The 20,827-nt window shown below is 37.9% G+C and overlaps 1 protein-coding gene across 2 annotated transcripts; it reads left to right on the top strand.

The window, feature by feature from the left end:
* Positions 1-1,478: 1,478 nt before the first annotated feature.
* Positions 1,479-17,252, top strand: figla (folliculogenesis specific bHLH transcription factor). Of its 2 annotated transcripts, XR_002746868.3 has the most exons (7): positions 1,574-1,793; positions 5,177-5,323; positions 5,437-5,526; positions 7,927-8,079; positions 14,596-14,660; positions 15,488-15,503; positions 15,950-17,252. XR_002746868.3 is itself a non-coding variant. In XM_023282885.3 (6 exons), exons 1-5 carry the CDS (start codon positions 1,608-1,610, stop codon positions 14,611-14,613), a joined length of 594 nt encoding a protein of 197 aa, XP_023138653.1. In that variant the 5' UTR covers positions 1,479-1,607; the 3' UTR covers positions 14,614-14,660; positions 15,950-17,251. The 2 variants fall into 2 exon arrangements, 1 of the variants encoding a protein (XP_023138653.1); XM_023282885.3 differs by lacking the exon at positions 15,488-15,503 and having other exon boundaries at positions 1,479-1,793; positions 15,950-17,251.
* The last annotated feature ends 3,575 nt before the right edge of the window (positions 17,253-20,827 follow it).

Genomic DNA, 20,827 nt, shown 5'->3' with positions numbered 1-20,827 from the left:
ACGGTCCATATGTTTGACACCCCTGATTTAGACTGTTTCATATTATTGATCAAATGCAGTTGAAATCCCATTCCAAAGCATCCTGGTTATTTCTAATACAATATTAACTAAGAAGAGCTGATATAGTTGTTCTCTACTTACTTACACGTCAGCTGCGAGTCATAGCTTAGTGAGCTTTTTATTCCATTACTAAGAGAGGCCTGCTGCTCACAAGACGAGGAAATGTTCTGAAGTCGTATCAAAGGATTCTTGAGTGCCACTGGCCATAGTGCAAAGCATCATCAAAATGAACGAGGAGTTCAACACTATGAAAAACTGCAAAGGTCATGGTGGGAGACAAAAAGTGACCTCTGGCTGACAAGTAAGGTAGTACCCCACAGATGAACAAAATCCCAGTGGAGATCTGAGGAAAGCTGCTGGTAAGTGGGTCAATATATAATTGCTGGACTTTTCATAACATAATTGACAGGTATCATAGTTGACATTTTTGCTCTTTTCAGGCCTAAAATCAACATGGCCGCTTATAACCAAACGCTACATGGAATTATTAGAGAAAGATTCTTCTAAATATTATATATACAGTTGACTAAAATTGAAAGTTATTTATAAAGATATTGTAGCAAACCTGCTGACATGAGGCACATGTACACTTGACTCACACACTATATTAAATAACTCAGAAAGCCTTGGAGTCTTGCCAATCTTTTCTTCAGGAGGAAATGACATCATGTGGAGCAGGTCCTGTGATTTGGAATAAACACACTTCCCTCAGAGGTGTTTTTGTAATGGATTACTTAGTTGAAAGTGATTTCCCGGACACCTTGATATACTGCCAAAAAAGAAATATCTGTGATGATTATCTCAACTTAATAAAACAAACACAATCAATGCAATTTTTCAATAAACTCATTTTATTATTGTTTAGCTAATTAGAAGGTATTTGTTATTAAGATCAAATGGTTATTCGGTTGACATTTTAGTGATATCCAGTCATTTTTACTAATAAATGATTGTTTCCAAAATAAATAATTATGAAATTTGTAAAGACATGATCATAATGAACATAAAAACACATTTTTAAATTTTTTTTTAAAAAAATATTTTAATAGAAATGTATGCAAGATATATCCCATGGACTTCAAATGTCGCTCAGTTATATATTGACCCAAACAATTATAAGACCTGTTTGACTGATGTGGGGGCAAACAGTGGCTTTGACACTGATTACTGAGAAAGGGTATGTATAGTTTTGGACATGGCATTGTTGATGAAAATGGAAAACAAACAAAAATAAGTAAAAGCTTTAAAACTAATCATTGCTTATCTTTAGTCACTTGTTCATATAATTTCCAGCCAGAAGAAACTCATTGGTGAAATATTAATTTGCAATAAATCAGATTTTGGTCCGTATATGAATAATTATGCGTTTATCTGTAGAAGCTTCGATTGTTTCCGGCTTCCTCATTAATTAGAAACACGTCTTAGGTGTGTATCCGCCTCCACAACTCCTCTTCCAACACCTTTATTTTCAGGAGGTCATGGAATAGAGTAACTGAAACAATCCGTAGGCAGCAGGCTGTTCTGTTACAATAAGTTCTTCGTTAAAAATGAAGGTACCAGAGGAGGAATCGATGAGTGATATTCTGAAAAGGTTAACTGGCGAGTCCGCGCTGCCTGTTTACAGCAACATCGAGAAGTTCAAGCGAGGGAAGGACGGCTCGTACTTCGTTGCCGAGGAATTCAGCGAAACTGTGAAAAAAAGAGAATTGGTCAACGCCAAGGAGCGACTGAGAGTGAGTGTTTATTGAAAGTGACATAATACAAACCACTAATGAATGTTTGCTGACATGTTTCCTCCTTCTCGGCTCGGAAGCGAAACTCTTTAGCTAACCTGCTAAGGTTAGCTAAAGAGGTTAGCCTAAGGTTAGCCAGTAGCTTCACTAACGGTCCTAAAATGGATCCTTCTGTAAACGCTGTAAAACTTAAGAACTTTATTGTGTTTGGCACTTTATCCAGCATCTCCACTAGCTGCAATTGGGGAAAAAAAACATTTATTATATATATATATGTAGGACAGTTTTTGGATTATTGTCATGTTTTTTTAATCAACGTGGCAGCCACATAGGGCTGCCACCCGTCCCTTAAAATACGGAATCGTCCTTTATTTGACAATTAATTGTTGCGTCCCCTATTGAATCAATACGGGACGCAAATTGTTCCGTATTTTCATAAACGCCCCGTACACGTCCGTCACACACCCATCAAAACTGCATAAGGAACAAAATGAAACACAGGAAATATTAAGGGCAGTCAATTTAAACTTCGTAGGACCCACGTAGCGAGGACCCGATGCCAGGTCCAGCAGATCACGCTGCACCCGCGTGTTTAAAAATGTTTACACCCGAAACTCCACCACGTCCACAGAAGCAAAAACGTTTGCAAATGTACAGACGTGAGTGGGAAGAGTGGAACCCCTGGCAATGGGTAAAAGGCAAACTGTTCTGTGTTGGTCATTGACTGGCTGAAGTAAGGCAGCATCAGGAGACCAACATGTAAGAAACATGAGAACAGAGAGAACCCAACCAGCAGGTCACAGTTTATCATCATCTAATCATCTCCTGAAGTCCTTATGGTGAGGGACATCAGTATCTGGTTGTTAATTTACAGATGCTTAAGTTGTTTAGTATTTTTTTAATGCCTTTTAGTTTTTAATAAACATTTATATAATAGCCAATATGTAATCAATAAATGGCCTTTGCCTATCTAAAGAAAAACTCACTCAGAACTCTGATATGCTAACAGCACTAAATAAAACAATAAATACATGCATACACACATAAATAAGCTAATACATTAACTGTGTTTAGATGGGAAAAAAAATGTCTGTAGAGAATTTTTTTGTCCAGTATTCTGCATTCAGTTATTTATGTTTTTGCAGAATCCAGTATTACACACTGGTTGGTCATTACACTTTATTTCATTAGTATGGTTTCACTGTTTAAAATGATGCCACTTCTGTTCAGAACCTGTGATCATAAAACAATACAAAACTCTTAGTTTCATGTTAATAAAGCACTTAAAGCTTTAAGTATGGCTAAATGCTTTTTTCAAAATTAAATATACCACTCCTTGGGTTGTAGTGGCCCCAAGTTCAGTAAAGTTGGAAAGATATTCACAGATTCAGACTTCTGACATCAATAACTCATTAGATATAGGTTGTCAAAACGTAAACGATGCCTCTGTCCCATCGTTGTAAGGTAGACAATGTGCTACAAGCCCAGTTTAATCAAAAGTAGCTGTCTTTCAAGCTGCACAAATAACATTGATGTCCATGTGCAGCCGGCTGTGTGACGAATGCACAGGCACTGTCTGCAAAACCGCTGCAACAGCGAAGAGAGACACAAATATTCAATAACTTCAATCTTGTTCTCTGTAGGTACACAATATGCTACAAGCCCAGTTTTATCAAGTAGCACATTGTGTACCTTATAATGATGGAAAAGAGGCATCGTTTATGTTTTCACAACATATATCTAATGAGTTATTGATGCTGAAAGTCCGAATCTGTGAATATCTTTCCAACTTTACTGAACTGTGGCCCCGAGGAGCCGTGGTGGGCGTCCTTTATTTTCATTTCTGAAAGGTGGCAACCCTATAGCCACATGAGTATTCATACACTGCGCTAAGCCTGACTATGGAATAAGTTATTGCAGCAAATGATATCGTGACTAATTATTTAAATACTGGGGTAAGAGTTGATGCAACATTCACTGGGATATTTGGTCCATTGGAATTGCGAAGGCTACAATCTGCAGAGCTAAAAACTACACAGTGTTCATTCTAATCAAACAGTGCAAGCATGGAAATGTCAGCACTCCACTTACTCTGTTTGTATTATGTACTGTTTTTTAATAACAGCTTAAATTGCTCCCAGGGATTATGAAATGAGGACAGGTGTTGCTGCCCAGCCCTGTAGAAATCATCAGCATAATCTATAGACAGATGGCAAAAGACAAAGAAAGTAACGTGAAGTGTCTTGGTAAGGTGTTGCACCAACTTGTATACCTTTAGAGTGCCTTGGCATTGGTTTTACAAGTCTCTCTTAGAGGCATGAACGCCATTCTTCAAAAGATGTTCGTGCATGTGGTGTTTTGATGATGGTGGTGGAGAGCATCATCTTAACACTCCTGTTGTCCTCATTTACGGGCACCAAAAAATATTGTTCCTTGTCTGAAAAAATCCAACAATTCAGCAAAAAAATTCTCCAAATTTATAAAAATTTGCAGAATCTTCAGGAAGAAAATTCAAAAAATTCCGTAAAAGTTTCCCTTAACATTTTATGAAAAAAAACTCAAATTTGGCAAGAAATAAAAATTTAAAAAAAAAAAAAAAAAAATTGTAAATATTTTCAAAAAATGAATAAAAATCTTCCAGAAAAAAATCCTAAAAATATCTAAAGTGATTCCATATATATCAGTAAAAGTTCTAATATTTTCTTTAAGAACATTCAGAAAAAAATCAACCAAAATCCAGCGAATATTGGTGGATTTTGGTAGATCTTTTTTGTGAATGTTCTTAAAGAAACATTTTTAACGTTTCTTTTTTCCACCAAAAAATGTTCAAAGATTTCCCAAAAATGTTGAAAATGTGGACATCAGAAGTTTCACTGTGAAAATATGTTTTTTTTCCACATTTTCAAACTTTAAAACGGGGCAATTTTGACCCGCAGGACAACATGAGGGTTGGTACATCAGTCTAAAATCTCCCGTAAGTGTTCAATTTGATATCATTCACATCATTTTCATAATCAACAAGCCTGTCAGTGACCCCTCGTGACCTATGGATAGAGGCGTTGTCGTCCTCGAAGAGAGCACTCCCATTGGGATAGAAATGCTTCATCATAGATCAAAGTTGGTCACTTAGAACAACATGATATTGATGTGCAGTGACCCTTACCTGCAATGAGTCAAGTGGAACCAAATCATGCAGCAAAATTTTCCCCACAGCCTTGCAGAGCCACAGGATCCCCTCACTGTTGGAGTAATTGTTTTCTTTTATCGCCTGTCTATATTTGCTTTGGCATGGATTTTGGTTACATAGACTAATGTTAGAAAGATTTCATGATGCTATGAATGCCACATAGTTGATGTATAACTTCAGCCTCTTTTCTGTACAGATTAGGAACCTGAATACTATGTTTTCACGCTTGAAACGCATGGTGCCACTAATGCGACCAGACCGAAAGCCCAGTAAAGTGGACACACTTAAAGCTGCGACGGAATACATTCGATTGCTTGTGGCAGTTTTGCGGGACGCTGACAGTGTAAGTACTGCATTCAGAGGGGCTCCATCAAATGATGTGTCCTCTGTTGTTTTCCAAAGGTAACACTGCCACTTGTTTTGAAATGTTGATTAGTGTTATTTTCTATATTTTAGGATGATGGCAGCGGGACTGATTTTCTAAAGAATGCAATCACTTATGGTCAGACTGAAGGCCTGGGTCATGACCTGTGGAGAGTGGATGATGTGAGTGTTTTGTTTGTTTTCATTGTGCAGTTTGGACAGGTAGTTTGAGACAGGTTTGGTTATGTAAGCTTGAAATGTACTGATAAATTGACTCAGTTCAAAGTGTGCTGACAGGGATCTCATCATGTGAAACACTTAGGCCACTTCTTTACTTCATATGCACTAATGAGTGTTGCAGCAACTATGGCAAACACATATTCTAAAGTTTACTGATGATTCTGTTATTGTCAGCCTCCTCTAAGGAGAGGGACTGGATTATAAGCCAGTGTTGGATGACTTTGTGGCTAGGTTTGATTAATCTGTTCTGTTCCATATAAATATGTCAATAATGAAGACATGATCATCGATTTTAGCAAGTTACCACCAAGCCCAGCTGTTACAAAAGGTGCTGACACTGAACTTTGCTAAGTGTAGAGCTAAAAAATATTTGTGCACTGTTTCTGCTAATGAACTGTTTCGAATCTCATGTTGATTGTACCTCTTAAAAGGTTATGCAAATACTTTTACCCCTGAAAAATAAAGTCTTTTAATGTTTCTACTGTGATGATGATTCTCATTCAGTTCTACTAAATCAGTTTTACCCTTTTATATTGCTGTGTAGTTTGGAAACCTAGCCTAATTTGTGATTGTTGTATCTTTAGTTTATGAACCCAGCGAAGCATCATGACAGTTTTATTATGTGTGTGTAATGTGGGTGAGTTAATAACTACAGACCACAGTAGACTCTTTACAGGATAAAGTTACTTAACAACCATCAGCTAGTAGCTAATGGCAAATAAATGCAGAAAATCTGTGCTTATCGGTGCCACCAAAAAGCGTTGTCAGACCAACCACAAGTTCAGGGACTGTTCAGCTGTAGGCTCTGTGTACCCAGAGCAGAGAGCTGAGAAGCATCGAACCAAATTAAAGAGATTGAGAGAAATATAAAACATGAACTATATACAATATGGCTCACAAACCGATACAGCAGAGCAGGTTGTTGGAAGATATATTTATCATGGTGAAATGGCTTTCTAGAGCTGATTTGCAAAGTAGTGCAAAAAATGAAGAGTTTGTAGAGGTTGCAAAAATGAAAATAGTAAAATATACATAAAATATGGCACCATGTTTCCCATGCTGTGGTCATTTTCAAGTTTTTTCAAATTTTGTGAAATGATTTTTTTTGAAAAAACAAATCGTCTTTTATTCGTTGTTTCTTTTGTTATGATTTTTGCCATTCAAAACTCTGCCATACTGCTCTAAAGACATTTCTGAGTTTTTTCTGTTTCTAGCCGCAGTGGTGCTGTTTCCATAGAGATGCAGGACTTAATGTAGTGAAAAATGAGGCCACAGTGAGTAAAAATGTAACAGGAGCAAAACAAAAAGCCCAGAAACTGCATGGGGTTCACAGGGTTGAAACCACCTAAAATAATTTTAAAATGGTTGTGAAAACTGACAGGCCACCAATTAATTCATGAATTCTGATTGATCTTAAATGTGCTGCAGTAGAAAAATCGATGTCCACAGCCTGTGTTGCTGCGTTTTATTGCGATTCTTTCCTCTCCTCTTCAGGTTCAAGTGTCTTTTAAAAAAGCTATCAATAGCTTTTCATTAGTCTAAGAATAGGTATTTTTAGTCAGCTTAATAGTTGGTCTTTATTGACCATTGAAAAAAAGCATAATTGTGACCAATCTTTGGGTTGCAAAGCCCTGAAATTCCAATTTGATAGGGTTTAATTCTTCTCCATATTTAGCTAGCACTTTTATTTATCAAGGAACTCTTACAAGTGGATTGTTGAATCATTTTCTTTTCAGAAAAGGGCTAGTGGGCATCTGGAACAAAGTGCATTTATCTGCAACTAAAGGGTCAGGGAAATGTCATCTTTTCATTAGCTTAAAGTTGTTCAGTTTCTTTTTATTAAGTTGTATTTGGAGAATCTTACCTATAATAGTGGTGTATCTGAAAAGATGATTGTCTGGCAATTCAAGTGGCAGAAATGTCTTTCTCTGCAGCAGTATTTTTTTTTTCTGCATCTGATTTAGACAGTGAGCTTTTGATTTTAATGCTCTGATAAAATTGGTCTAATATAGCTGAACCTGTCACCTGTCCTGTGTTCAGACCAAATCTTTTGTTGTGTTTAATTTCCGATGAAATATTAAAATTTTGACTTCTTGCATAAGGGATGTAGATGAGTTTTTTTTTTTTTTTAATTCAACGGTCTTGACATTGCATTTATTTATTCACACTTTCAGAATGTAGAGTTTGATTACTAAATGTACAAGTCTTAAATCATTGTTTAACCATTTTTTTTAAACAGATTTTTCCTTGTTTCTTGTGTAGAGAAATTTAAGTGAGGGTGACACACAAGATAGATGTACCAGGTTTTTGCTATAATTGTGTGTACTTGTTTCTTTCAAACAGTTCCTGAACATGTCAGAGGAACGTGTTGAAGATGGCTTCATCATGCCTCGAGAACCAGCAACAGAAGACGGAGATATGACCAGGCTGATGTTGCAGCATTGTGTGATGCCTGCATACCAATTCATCATTCAAGTAGCGCCTGATCAGAATTCGGTAAATCATTAACCTACCCAACTAATATTATTCCTATTTTTCTGCTTGGTGTTGGCTACACTGTTGCTGATGCTGGCCAGGGAGCCATTTCAGTACAGCAGTTAAGATCAACTTTTGAGTTGGTTAGGCTTCAGTATTTAGTCTGTGTTTTCAGGGTAAAATCTTCCAGCACGATGCAGACAGAGGAATAGCATAATGGTCAGGACGATGGATTTTCTTATGTATGGTTTGTGTGCACTTAATTTGTGCATTTGATTTTAGGCAAACGGTACTCATTACGCAACAATTTACTCCTATTTCCATTGTGAATGTTCAGATTATTTATCCATAAAATCATGGAAATTAACATACTTCCATCCTACCTAACCTGTGCTGGTCATAAAATAGAAGATAAAGACCCATAAAATACAGCTATCAGTCTAGTTTGAAAATTGTCAGTACTTTTTACTGTAAAACAAATAAGCCAAGAATGAAATTTGAAATCAACTGAAAGTAGAATTTGATTGGAAGTTTAGTTCTATCCCGCTCGAAAAATTATCATTGTATTTGTTTCCCCTGATAATAGGTTCCCACTGCGTTCATCAAGACAGTCTGTATTGTTTACATGCAGACTGCTTTTGCTGGATTGAGCAACAGGGTCTGGGGTTTTATTTATTTCAGTCCCTATGCTTCGGATTATGGATCCTTTTTCCACCTAATTGCAGAGAACATCAAGTCTCTGCAGTAATGGAATAAACATATTATGTGTACTCTCAATGCAATGACATAAAATAGGATAGCTGAACTTAAATAATCTCAGAAGAAATTATTGTGCTAGATATCGCTACAACAAAGTAAGAAGTACAGTGCTTTTCAAATGTACAATACAATGAGGGAATATGCCCCCATAAGGAAGCCAGGGACAAAGGAGGTATTCATAGATAAATAGAAAAATACACACATGGACAGAATTGTTGGTACCCCTCGGTTAGTGAAAGAAAAACCCACAATGGTCACAGAAATAATTTGAATCTGACAAAAGTAATAATAAATAAAAATTCTATGAAAATTATCCAATGAAAATCAGACATTGCTTTTGAACCGTGGTTTAACAGAATTATTTTAAAAAATAAACTCATGAAACAGGCCTGGACAAAAATGATGGCACCTCTAGAAAAGACGGAAACTAATGTGACCATAGGGACATGTTCAATCAAGGTGTGTCCTCTAATTAGCATCACAGATGTCTACAAACTTGTAATCAGTCAGTCGGCCTATTTATAGGGTTACAGTAGTCACTGTGCTATTTGGTGACATGGTGTGTACCACACTAAACATGGACCAGAGGAAGCCAAGGAGAGAGTTGTCTCAGGAGATTAGAAAGAAAATTATAGACAAGCATGTTAAAGGTAAAGGCTATAAGACCATCTCCAAGCAGCTTGATGTTCCTGTGACTACAGTTGTACTTATTATTCAGAAATTTAAGATCCATGGGACCATACCCAGCCTCCCTGGACGTGGCTGCAGGAGGAAAAATGATGACAAATGGAAGAGACGGATAATACGAATGGTAACAAAAGAGCCCAGAACAACCTCTAAAGACATTAAAGGTGAACTCCAAGGTCAAGGTACATCAGTGTCAGATCACACCATCCGTCGTTGTTTGAGCCAAAGTGGACTTCATGGGAGACGACCAAAGAGGACACCATTGTTGAAAACAAATCATAAAAAAGCCAGACTGGAATTTGCCAAACTGCATGTTGACAAGCCACAAAGCTTCTGGGAGAATGTCCTATGGATGGATGAGACAAAACTGGAACTTTTTGGCAAGGCACATCAGCTCTATGTTCACAGATGAAAAGAACAAGAGAAAAGAACACTGTCCCTACTGTGGAACATGGAGGAGGCTCTGTTATGTTCTGGGGCTGCTTTGCTGCATCTGGCACAGGGTGTCTTGAATCTGTGCAGGGTTCAATGAAATCTCATGACTATCAAGTTATTCTAGAGAGAAATGTGCTGCCCAGTGTCAGAAAGCTTGGTCTCAGTCGCAGGTCATGGGTCTTGCAACAGGATAATGACCCAAACACACACAGCTAAAAACAGCCAAGAATGGCTAAGAGGAAAACATTGGACTATTCTGAAGTGGCCTCTATGAGCCCTGATCTAAATCCTATTGAACATCCGTGGAAGGAGCTGAAACATGCCATCTGGAGAAGGAACCCTTCAAACCTGAGACAACTGGAGCAGTCTGTTCATGAGGAGTGGACCAGATTACCTGCTGAGAGGTGCAGAAGTCTCATTGACAGTTACAGAAATCGCTTGATTGCAGTGATTGCCTCAAAAGGTTGTCCAACAAAAAAGTGAAGTTAAGGGTACCATCATTTTTGTCAAGGCTTGTTTCATGAGTTTACTTTTTGAAATAATTCTGTTAAACCACGATTCAAAAGGAATGTCTGATTTTCATTGGTTAATTTTCATAGAATTTTTATTATTACTTTTGTCAGATTCAAATTGTTTCTGTGACCATTGTGGGTTTTTCTTTCATTAACCGAGGGGTACCAACAATTTTGTCCACGTGTGTAGATACATTTTCCTGTTTTGTAGCTACGCCACGTCTTTGTTTAAGGCCTTTTTGTATTTTCACCAGTGAGGATTGTATGCAGCCTCTTCACTTCCTTTACAGCTGAAATGAAGAAAATTGATTGTAATGTAACAAAATTTCTTCTCCAACCTTTGCATCTTTTGACTTTAAGACTTTTAATTAAGAAACATTAAAGTTTTGAGCATAACAAATTGACTAATTAAATGTCAAACTAATTCCTGTAGCTATGTATATGAAAGTGAGGGTTTTTTTGTTGTTGTTGTTTTTCTTCAATAGGCTTTGATTTAGATTTTTGTCTTTGGTATGTTGACTATTTAGTTTCACCCTGGGTGTCTTATGCCAGTAAGAGTTGTGGCTAAAAATCTGTTATTTATTTTGCCAGTACTATTCTCAAAAGAACCTTGCAAACAATAGGCTATCAACCACATTTAATCTAAGAAATGATCTAGCAGAAAAACACTACAATCTCAGCACAAAGCATTTGATTGCCTTCGGTCTCTTCCTAACATCTGAAACAGTCTCGCTATCAAGTGTCTCGTCATCAGATTCTCTCTCAGTCTTAAAGGCAAGACTAAAAACCCAGCTCTTCTCTGAATACCTTTGCACGTGACGGTCTGTAAAAAAAAATAAAAGAAATCCTATTCCGTTTGCACTGCCTGTAGGCACCGCGGTCCTATTATCGTACCTTAGCTCTTCTCCTGGTTGTATTCTCCTAGCTAAATCCTTGCTTGTGTTGTATCTACTCTCAGATGTGCGTCACGTTGGATAAATGCGTCTGCTAAATGAAATTTTAGATTTGTAGATTCGATAATTTGAGGTAAAGGTGAAGAGGTTTAGATCCAGACATAACTTTATTTTATAGTTCCATTTTTGTACATGCTTTTCTATCTAACAGGTTTGGCAGTTGGTTAATCCCTCTGACGTTAATCTCTTCATTACCTTGAGACAGATGTTTGTGCTTGCTGCCCAATCAAGAGGCAAGAGCCTCCCACTACAGCCGCACTGTAAAATCCCCGTGCCATTGCTGTTTGTCTTCTTTGTTCACTCAGTCACCCTGGAAGATGGATCAACAACTTATGAATATCTGCCACCCTTTGGGTTTGTAGAATACATACTGCTGCAACCTTGGGGTCCGATGAGGTTGTTTCTGCTCCTTGACTGTCACTAGGGTGAGGTCGACTCCTGCTCCACTTGTGAGCTCATTGCTAGCTAATCCCCCACAATGCTCTCTGCTGGCCCCAACTGCTCATAGTTTGAATGACCACCTCCTTGGGTCACTACAGTATTAAACATAAACAAACTACAGTTCTATGCAATTTAACGTTAAGAGTCTCCATCTGGTGGCGCATCCAGGTACTACAGCTAAACTACAATACATTTTCTGACATCATAACCTCATTGGTTAATATATTTTTAATTGTTTAAGTCATTAACAACAATCCTATTACTAACAGTTAATCATTAATGTCTCTAGGCAGCACATACAAGCAGGCTGATCATGTGACTGCAGGACCTTCCATTACTGCAGTGAAAAGCGGGGTTGTATGGAACTTTTGATTTAACATATCATACACCTGGGCTTTGGTATCCATTTTCAAAGGGGTAATTTCCAGCCAAATCTGCAGAATCACGTTTATTGGAGAAGCCAATGAATACACTGCTACGGCCGGCCTAGCTGGTTATATTCAATAGCCACACTGAAAACACAGTGTGATGTCACTCTTGATATTAGCAGCTTACTCTGTTGTGGGTTCTGGTCTGCAGCAAACGAGAAATCTTAAATGTGGTTTGCGCACCTCAAGCTGTGTGCAAGGTATGGTAGGGTTCATCAGCCTGCCTTGGAGTGATGTCAGCTTTTGAAGTGCACCCAGCCACCTCTGCTAAGAGGGAATTTCTGGCTACATAGAGGTATCCACGGCTGTATCCCTGACTAGCTGGGGTGGAATGTGTGGTCAGGCCATGGTAGGGAGAATGTTGTCTGGACTAGGGTGACCAGACGTCCCGATTTACCCGGGACCGTCCCGTTTTTGAGCCCTGCCGCAGGGCTCAAAAACGGGAAGGTCCCGGGTAAATCGGGACGTCTGGTCACCCTAGTCTGGACTGACCAGCCACCCGTCAGTTTCCTGGAGCTGAGAGTGGTTCACAAGGTGTTGCATTTTTTCACTTCACAACTGTGTCTAAGACACATTATGATGAGGTCAGACAACACCACAGTGATAGCTGACATAAACAGGCAGGGGGAAGTGAGATTCCCTCAGCCTAACAGGCCACCTGCTCATTCAGAACCTGTCATATCTTGCAAGACAAGGAAAAAGCTCAGTTTTCCCTCTGATTCTCTCTAAGAATGGGCATTGCTTCTCATCTGCGAGCAAACACCTTCACCACATGGTGTGGCCCTCTGGCCTGCCTTTTACCTTTCTTCCTGAAGGTGCTTTACAAACTCTAGAAGCAGCACCTTGTCAGTCATTGTAGTGAAGCTGGAGAATCCCAGAAAATGCTTTGTGTCAGGTGGGTCCTCAGTTTATTTGTGGTGATGCCAGCAGAGCCATGGCCAATCCCAAATCTGCCCACAGAACTAACTCAGGCAGGGGACACCATTTGCACATGCAAAGTCCTGATTCAACAGCTTATGGTCTGGCGGTTGAAAAGGAGAGGCTGAGTGAGCTGGACCTACCAGCTGTGTTAATCCCCACAGTCCAGACTGCCTGGGCTCCTTCTACCTTCAGATCATATTAGGCATGCCGGTGGGTTTGCCGGTCTGAGGGCTTCATCGTCCACCCACATCTGTGTCGGATGTAACTGCATTCTTCAGTTTCTGCTATGGTTGATTGACAAGGGTCACACCGCATCAGCTTTGGGCATGTTGTGTGTGGCAGTTGCAGCTGACTGATGGTTCCAACTCCTTCACAGCAAGGTCCATCCCCTGGAGAAAAATTTCCTGCAAGAATCAGCACCATTAGGCCTGTCACTGGTTGTTTATTTCCCCAGTGGGACCAGCTTGCAGCCATTTGAGCTGTTGGAATTCGTGAGACTGGAACTGTGGTTTCTTTGACTGTGCTTGTGCTGGCCCTCTACTCTGGCTTGAGGGTTGGAGATCTGTCATAATGTGATCCATCTAACAACAGTAGTGAGGAGGAGAGCCTTCACAATTTGCACCTTGTGCTGACACTCTTCATGAACTGCACTGCAATTTGAAGAAGGCAGACGTGTTTGCCTGCTCAGGAGGCTCCTCTGGCAGCTCAGCAGGTTGCTCACTCGATCTGCAGCAGCTGAGGTCATGGGTGTCACAACATTCACCACCCTTTTTTAGAGATTTCTAAGTAGAATGTATTTGCTTAGCTGTATTTGCCACATAGTTTGAAAACAATGTGGTCTCTGGACTGCTGGGCAGGTGGTACCTGAATGTCAGACATAAATCCACTTAGGTTTTTCTCTTCAGCCACTGGACTGAATCAGGTAAGTCTGGTTTAAAGGGATTCACCAACAGCCCAGCCTGTTAGAGGGCTGTACACATACTCATAAAACATAGTGTCAGAGACGAAATGCTGAAAATTGTTTCAGTATTCAAATGTGGACACTTTATGGACCTGACTGTATGTCCAACAAGTGTTGTTTCCCACACTACTCTTCACAGAAATGATATGACAGGCTGTTAAAACTTTGACTGTAATATTGTTTTCACATTAGTTGTAAAGATCCGTGTGTATGTGTGCCGCACAAACACTGAAACCACGGTTAGATTCAGATGAGGAAATGTGTGAAAAGTCGAATCTTTTAGCACAAAAGATTTCTCATGGCTTGTCTGTCCTCAAAAACCTGACAGTTAGTAGGAAATAACTGTCCTGCTTCTTTGATTTTTATTTCATGAATGTTTTGACAGATTTAAACATCTGTACCAGCACTCAGATGTGATCATTTCTTTCTTTATTCAACAGATGTCTCAAACCTGCTGATTCGTGTTTAGAGCAGATGACTTGGACCAGTATTGGGAACCTGCCAGGTTGGATTTTTTTTTTAAATGCATTATTATCAAATCAGTAATTGGAAATGCATTTTAAGTAAAATGTGAATCACTGAAATACTGCAAGTTGGTAGTGTTTTGAAGTTCTAGCAACGCATAGTGTATATAAATAAATATATGCGAGGGGTCTACAGCCAAAACACATATTTTTACGATCTGGCAGCATTTATCAGGGATTATAATTATATTTTTTCCAACTATCATAAATAGCTAAAGTAGTAGGCACAAATATGAACATCAGTCCAATAGTATGCAAATGTTGCCCCCATGTGGTCAGATTGATCATCATCAGTGGACAACTTTTAAAATGAACAGAAAGATAGACAAGCACAGAAAGCATTTTGATGTGTCACAGTGGCAAAAGCACTGGTGTAAATGCTAAAAGAATTTACTGGATTCCATGTAGCTGATTCATTTGCAGAGTCATAGTGTAGCTCATTGTCTTTTCCTAATGAGACAAAGGAATAAGCAGAGCCATTATAAATGTTATGAGTCACACCATGTCTACTGTGACAATGTCAGTGCTTGATTTACATTTTTTTCAGTGGGATAACTATTTCATTTTTTGTAACCAGCAGAAATATTGTTGTGTGATTAGTCATAAACAGCGTGTACAGCATTGTAGTAGCTTCTTGGAGTCTTCTGCTGTCACCACTACTCTGTACTGAGTAGCACACTAATGCACATGTTTTCAGTTCCCCTGGCTTGTGGTTGGAATAGTGCTTGCTCTATAGGTATCATAATATTGTAAAATCTATATATTTAAAAAAATCTGAATTGTATTACATTTTTTCTTTTTTCACCAGAGTCTTGCATATAGAAGTAAGTTGCTTCTTTTTACTTTGAGCGTTTAATTCTTAAAAGACACCACCAGCGTGAAAAAAATTTTCCATCCATGTGGAAAAATTGAAATGCATCGTTACACTGCCCTCTGGTGGTGGAATGGTTAAAGTCTGTTGCACCAGTGTCACTGACAAGTCGGTCATGTAGTGCTCAGTTGCAACCATAAGCACAACTTGCACTGATATCAGGCTGCTCCACACATTAGCATCAATACATTGTTTGGGGTCTTCTGGCAGCAGATTGTGTACATTCAACACCTTGTTTTGATTCATTGGGATATTTTTGAGGGCTTTATATAATACCTAAATTTCACACATAAAACGGTGGTGGAAACTGCAATATTTTGATGAACAAGGCAATGAATGTAGTGATGGTTGTGGGGAAACTGTTGTGGACAAACATTGTAATTCCTTTTTTACTTCTAGGGGCCTGTTGCTTTGAAGAAAAGAATTAACTTGAATGGAACAGATTTTTATTTGTCTTATTTAATATAACTTCTGTATTTAAATTTTGTTAAATGAATTATTCATGTTTTTATTTTCATTTTACAAACTGTATCATTGGCAGCCCTGAAATGAAATGTGCAAGAAGGTTCTGTTTTTGAAATTCCGTTTAATGGAATGGTTTGTTGCTTTCTGCCTAGGTGTAGGTCATTTAACTACAACACTTCCATTGTACCAAGATTTATGTTTTGTAAATATTAAATTAATATTATCAACTTTCACGAACTGTCCTTTGAAGGAGCAAATTGTGCCAACACATTTCCCTCCTTCCTAATGTTAAGTTGTCAATACAATTGAATTCTTACATTAAAAGCTTTACTTTTAGATTTGATTTCCAATCACAATGTTGCTTAATAATTGTGTTTATAAAATACAACTGAAAATATCAAAATACAAATGTTAATGATGTGTTGTAATTTGTGTTTTCATTTCACCCTGTCCTTCCATGTCATTTATGACATTAGTATTTGTTTTTTAAATTGCTGCACTGGGTGAAGTAAGGGAAATTTTATGGGAACGTTTATGCATCCTTGGGCAAATTGCATAGTTTTTTGTGGTTTTATTTTTAAAGAAGGTCAATACAACCCCTGCAACAAGCAGACATTAAAATGGGCCTTTCTCTTCAAATGTTAATGTAATTTTCATTTCACAAATTTAAATAGAGAATTCGGCATGTGCATCTGTTCCACTGGGAATGTAGTCAGCCTTAAGACCAATGTCACAAGCTGGAATATGTACAGAAAGTGTGACTACATGTATATTTATAAGTGCTTAAGAGTTAACCTGAAAACATCTCTTTCAATATGTATGTGATTTCAGTAAGTATAACAGGGAAGGTCTTCAGGTTCAGTCTTTTTTCTCCAGCCTACAAATTTGGTCTGAAAATGGAAAACATTCCCCTTCTACAAATATATATGTATATTCCTAGTTATATTTGGAGAACCACTTTGACACTCCAGAACTCTGTTATACTTGGTTTAGGCTACCTGATGATAATTTACTTTTTGTAGTATGAGTTGGTTGCCGTATCTGCTCAAACAGTGATGAAAGTTCAGTGAAATTGACTTTTTTTTCATTTTTGTTACCAAGTATTTCGTATTAAAAGGTGTTCTTATAATATGTTTTGTTTTCAATTATTGTGACACTCAGCAACATATAGTTCAGAAAATATCACTAGTTGACTTCTGCATTATCAACTGTTTTGTTAATGTGTGCTAATAGATGAACTTTTTATGATGGCATCACTTTTTTTTTTCTCCTATTTCAACCCACCCGTAATCAGAGATTGTTTGATCTCTACTTGTCAATCAATGACGTAATGAGAAATAACAGAATTTCAGGACCCTGATGATTTCAGTTGAAATAACCCACTTAGTGATTCAAGGATTCATAAAGTGGATTTCTGTCAAGAGTGTCATGTCTGTCAGTAAAAATAATCTACTCAACTGCCAAGACCTGTTGTAGAGTCACATTCACATCACTGCACCACTTTGAGTTTAACCTTGTTAATGGCGCTGACTCACCAAAACCAGGGCGCTTCATTCCAAGTTCCTGCCAAACCTTTTCTGAGTGAAAGGAAAAGCTGTTCTTACAGTGTATCCTGATTCTACATTAAGGATAATCATTTGAATTTGCTTTTTAAAAAAATGTTCTATTCAAGTATTGACTAAGAAATTTCACCTGTAGTTTCACTAACGGACTCTTTTTGTCTACACATCAGCCTCAGTGTAGCGTTAAAATAATTAAATGACAAAAATAATTTTTTTGAGCTCGGTCTGTAATGATGCTGGAAATCTGAACTATTCGACTGAACTGGGACAGCATTTCCTATTTTTAAAGAGCAATTTCATGAAGGTGAATTGTCACTGAATCATCGCGATGAACATGTAATCAAGTGGTTTACAAGTCTTTAAAAACAAAAAAGAGGAAAGACAAACACAAAGATGTTCCCCGATCAGTAAAGTTTGTTCAGATTTTTAACAGCTTAGGTCCCACAGAGAACAAAGCAGCAAGTTTTGTGAATTAAAGTTGAGTGAAACTTCAAATTCATACGTGACTTCTCTAATTTAATCCTGTTCGTGTGTAAAAGGTAATGGGGAACTAGGACAGTTAATGTGACAGGAATGTTTATTTTGTAAACCCGAAGCTTCTTAGTTATTCCAAGCAGAGATCAGTGGGATCAGTAGAAACCAGTAGAATGAAAGGCTCTGCCAAGGCAGCATGTTTTCTGGTTCACAGTGAAGTGCTCGTGGATTCCTGCAGACTTCAGGTAGGCGATTATAACACGTCACATCTTACTTTATGTAATTAACAACTCATGTCTTCGCCAGCAAACGATTAGTATTTTGTGATTCTGAATAAATGTTGAACGTACACTTTACTGTTATTCTGCTTTCTGCAGTTTGGACACTAACGATTTTACAGTTGTAACGTTAAAGATCTCGGTGTGCATCTTGTGTGGATGCATTGTCGGCCGCAACTGGATTTAGTCAAATTGCCCAATGTTCAGTGTGTGTAATTACACATGTGATTTAGTGCCCTGCAGCTGGTTGACTGTCAGTGTTTTGTTTTTTTTTTTTTTACCAATGACTGTGTGAATATGACACCATCATGCAAACACAGTAAACATCCAATTTCAAAGAAATTATGAAAACTACCATTTTACACATATTTTTATTATAGATTCTGTGGAGAAATACTGTTATTTTGCAGATTTTCTCTAAATTATTGCAATCAACCAGCTTTGATAAATTAATTGACCTTGAAGTTCGGCATTTTTATTTTACAGTTTTTTGCCAAGCACAAAGTCCTCCAGATTGTTAAATAGCAGTCTTATTTTAGAGGACAAAATGCACTTCAACAGTGTGCTTGTTTGTCTGTGTGTAGCCCTGCGATAGACTGGCGACCTGTCCAGGGCAAGCCCTGCCAGTCCTTTACTTGCGCTCAGTAAATGTATCCATCAAATCGGAGAGTGGATGTGTCAAAGTTTTCTCCAGCTCAGTGCAGACACAGCTAAAGTGATTGTATTTGGGTCAAAGATCAGTGCTCACCTTGACTCCATGTCACTAAAAGTTACAAATCAGCCAGAAATCTTGGTGTCGTTATTGACTTAGACCTGAATTTTAACAACCACTTGAAAGCTGTTACTAATCTGCCTATTACCACTTGAAGAACATGGCTAGAATCAAGGGTTTCCTGTCTAGCGAAGACAGGGAGAAGCTTGTTCATGCATTTTCAGTAGGTTAGATTACTGTAATGGTGTCTTTACAGGTCCTAACAAGAAATTGATCAAGCAGCTGATACACAACACTGCTGCCAGAGTCCTAACCAACACCAGGAAACTGGACCATATTACACCAGTCCTCAAATCACTACACTGGCTTCCTGTTAGTCAAAGGATAGTGTTCATAATCTTACTCCTGGTCTACAGAGCACTGAACGGTCTTGGACCAAAATACATCCTGGACTTTTTAGCTCCATATGAAGCATCCAGAGCCCTCAAGTCATCGGGGACAGATTTACTGTGTGTTCCCAGAATCAGAACCAAGACTAGTGAAGCAGCATTCAGCTATGATGCTCCTCACCTGTGGAACAAACTTTCTGAACACCTGAGGTCTTTTCAAACTGTAGGCTCTTTTAAATCAGACCTGAAAACTGTATTGTTCACTGCAGCTTTCTCTTCGATGCTCAATCTATTTTCTTTACTTTTAATGCACTTCTATGTTTCATTTCTATGATTTCAATGTATGATCCTAGTGTCTACTTTTAAATCATCTTTATAATTAATTTTCTGAATTTATTTCTTTGCCATTGTAAAGCACCTTGAATTGCCTTGTGTATGAACTGTGCTATACAAATAAACTTACCTTGCCTTCACCTTAAGTCAGGTGGGATGGACTCCAGCCCCCCATGACCCTAATGAGGATGAAGCGGTGTATAGATGATGGATGGATGGATGGAAATGCACTTGAACAATTGTGTTCAATTTTTCCAGATGAAAGTTTACAAACCAACCAATTTTTCACATATATTTCATACATATATATTTTCTGTAGAGGCCAACAGCAGAAATAACAAAACTAAAAATTTGCTATTTTTTTTTTCCTGTTTTTATTAACAAGCAGGAAAGAAGATGCAGACTCAGGAAGAGAATGATGATGAGAATCAGGCCTGGGTTACTTCTAAGGTAATCCTCCAAACTGACATCTTGAGTTAATACTCCAATTAATTCTCTTTCTCTCTTGCTCTCTCTCATCTGTACCAAAAAAAGACAAAACTTCAAATAAAGAGTTTGTTTCTTTCTGCTTGACATCAATTGTTGTAGAACCAGATTTCAAGGTTAGAAAATATTATGGCCAAAAAAACTAGCATATTGAAACTACTGCACACTAAAGAATGTCAGTGAATCCACCCTGATCCTGTACAGCATTCACACAGGACAGTATATTCACTGAATATATAAATGCTACTTACCATAGTTGTTATTGTCATAGTGAAATGTCGACTAAAGGCTGTACTTAGTAGAACATATGGATACACCAACATATGTACACTTGCTTAATTTCATGTCAGCTGGAGTTACTCTCCCAGTCAAAAGTTTGGACCTTCTCATTCAATGCTGTTTATTTATTTGTATTATTTTCTACATTTTAGATTAATTCTGAAGATTGACTCTTTTTTGTTTACAACATAATTACATATTTATTCCTTTATAGTTTTTATGTCTTCACTATTAATCTATAATGTACAAAATAATTAAATAAAAACATTGAATGAGAAGGTGTGTTCAAACGTTTAACT

This window comes from Amphiprion ocellaris, chromosome 6 (genome assembly GCF_022539595.1).
Source record: "Amphiprion ocellaris isolate individual 3 ecotype Okinawa chromosome 6, ASM2253959v1, whole genome shotgun sequence".
In the NCBI taxonomy this organism is placed as follows: domain Eukaryota; kingdom Metazoa; phylum Chordata; class Actinopteri; family Pomacentridae; genus Amphiprion; species Amphiprion ocellaris.
The sequence above is the reverse complement of the archived record's forward strand: the minus strand, read 5'-3'. Positions and strand labels throughout refer to the sequence as shown.

Coding starts and splice junctions, on each gene's coding strand:
- figla (XM_023282885.3), top strand. CDS start 1,608: ATGAAGGTACCAGAGGAGGAATCGATGAGTGATATTCTGAAAAGGTTA. Junction 5,324..5,436: donor TTTTGCGGGACGCTGACAGT/GTAAGTACTGCA, acceptor TCTATATTTTAG/GATGATGGCAGCGGGACTGA. Junction 5,527..7,926: donor ACCTGTGGAGAGTGGATGAT/GTGAGTGTTTTG, acceptor TCTTTCAAACAG/TTCCTGAACATGTCAGAGGA.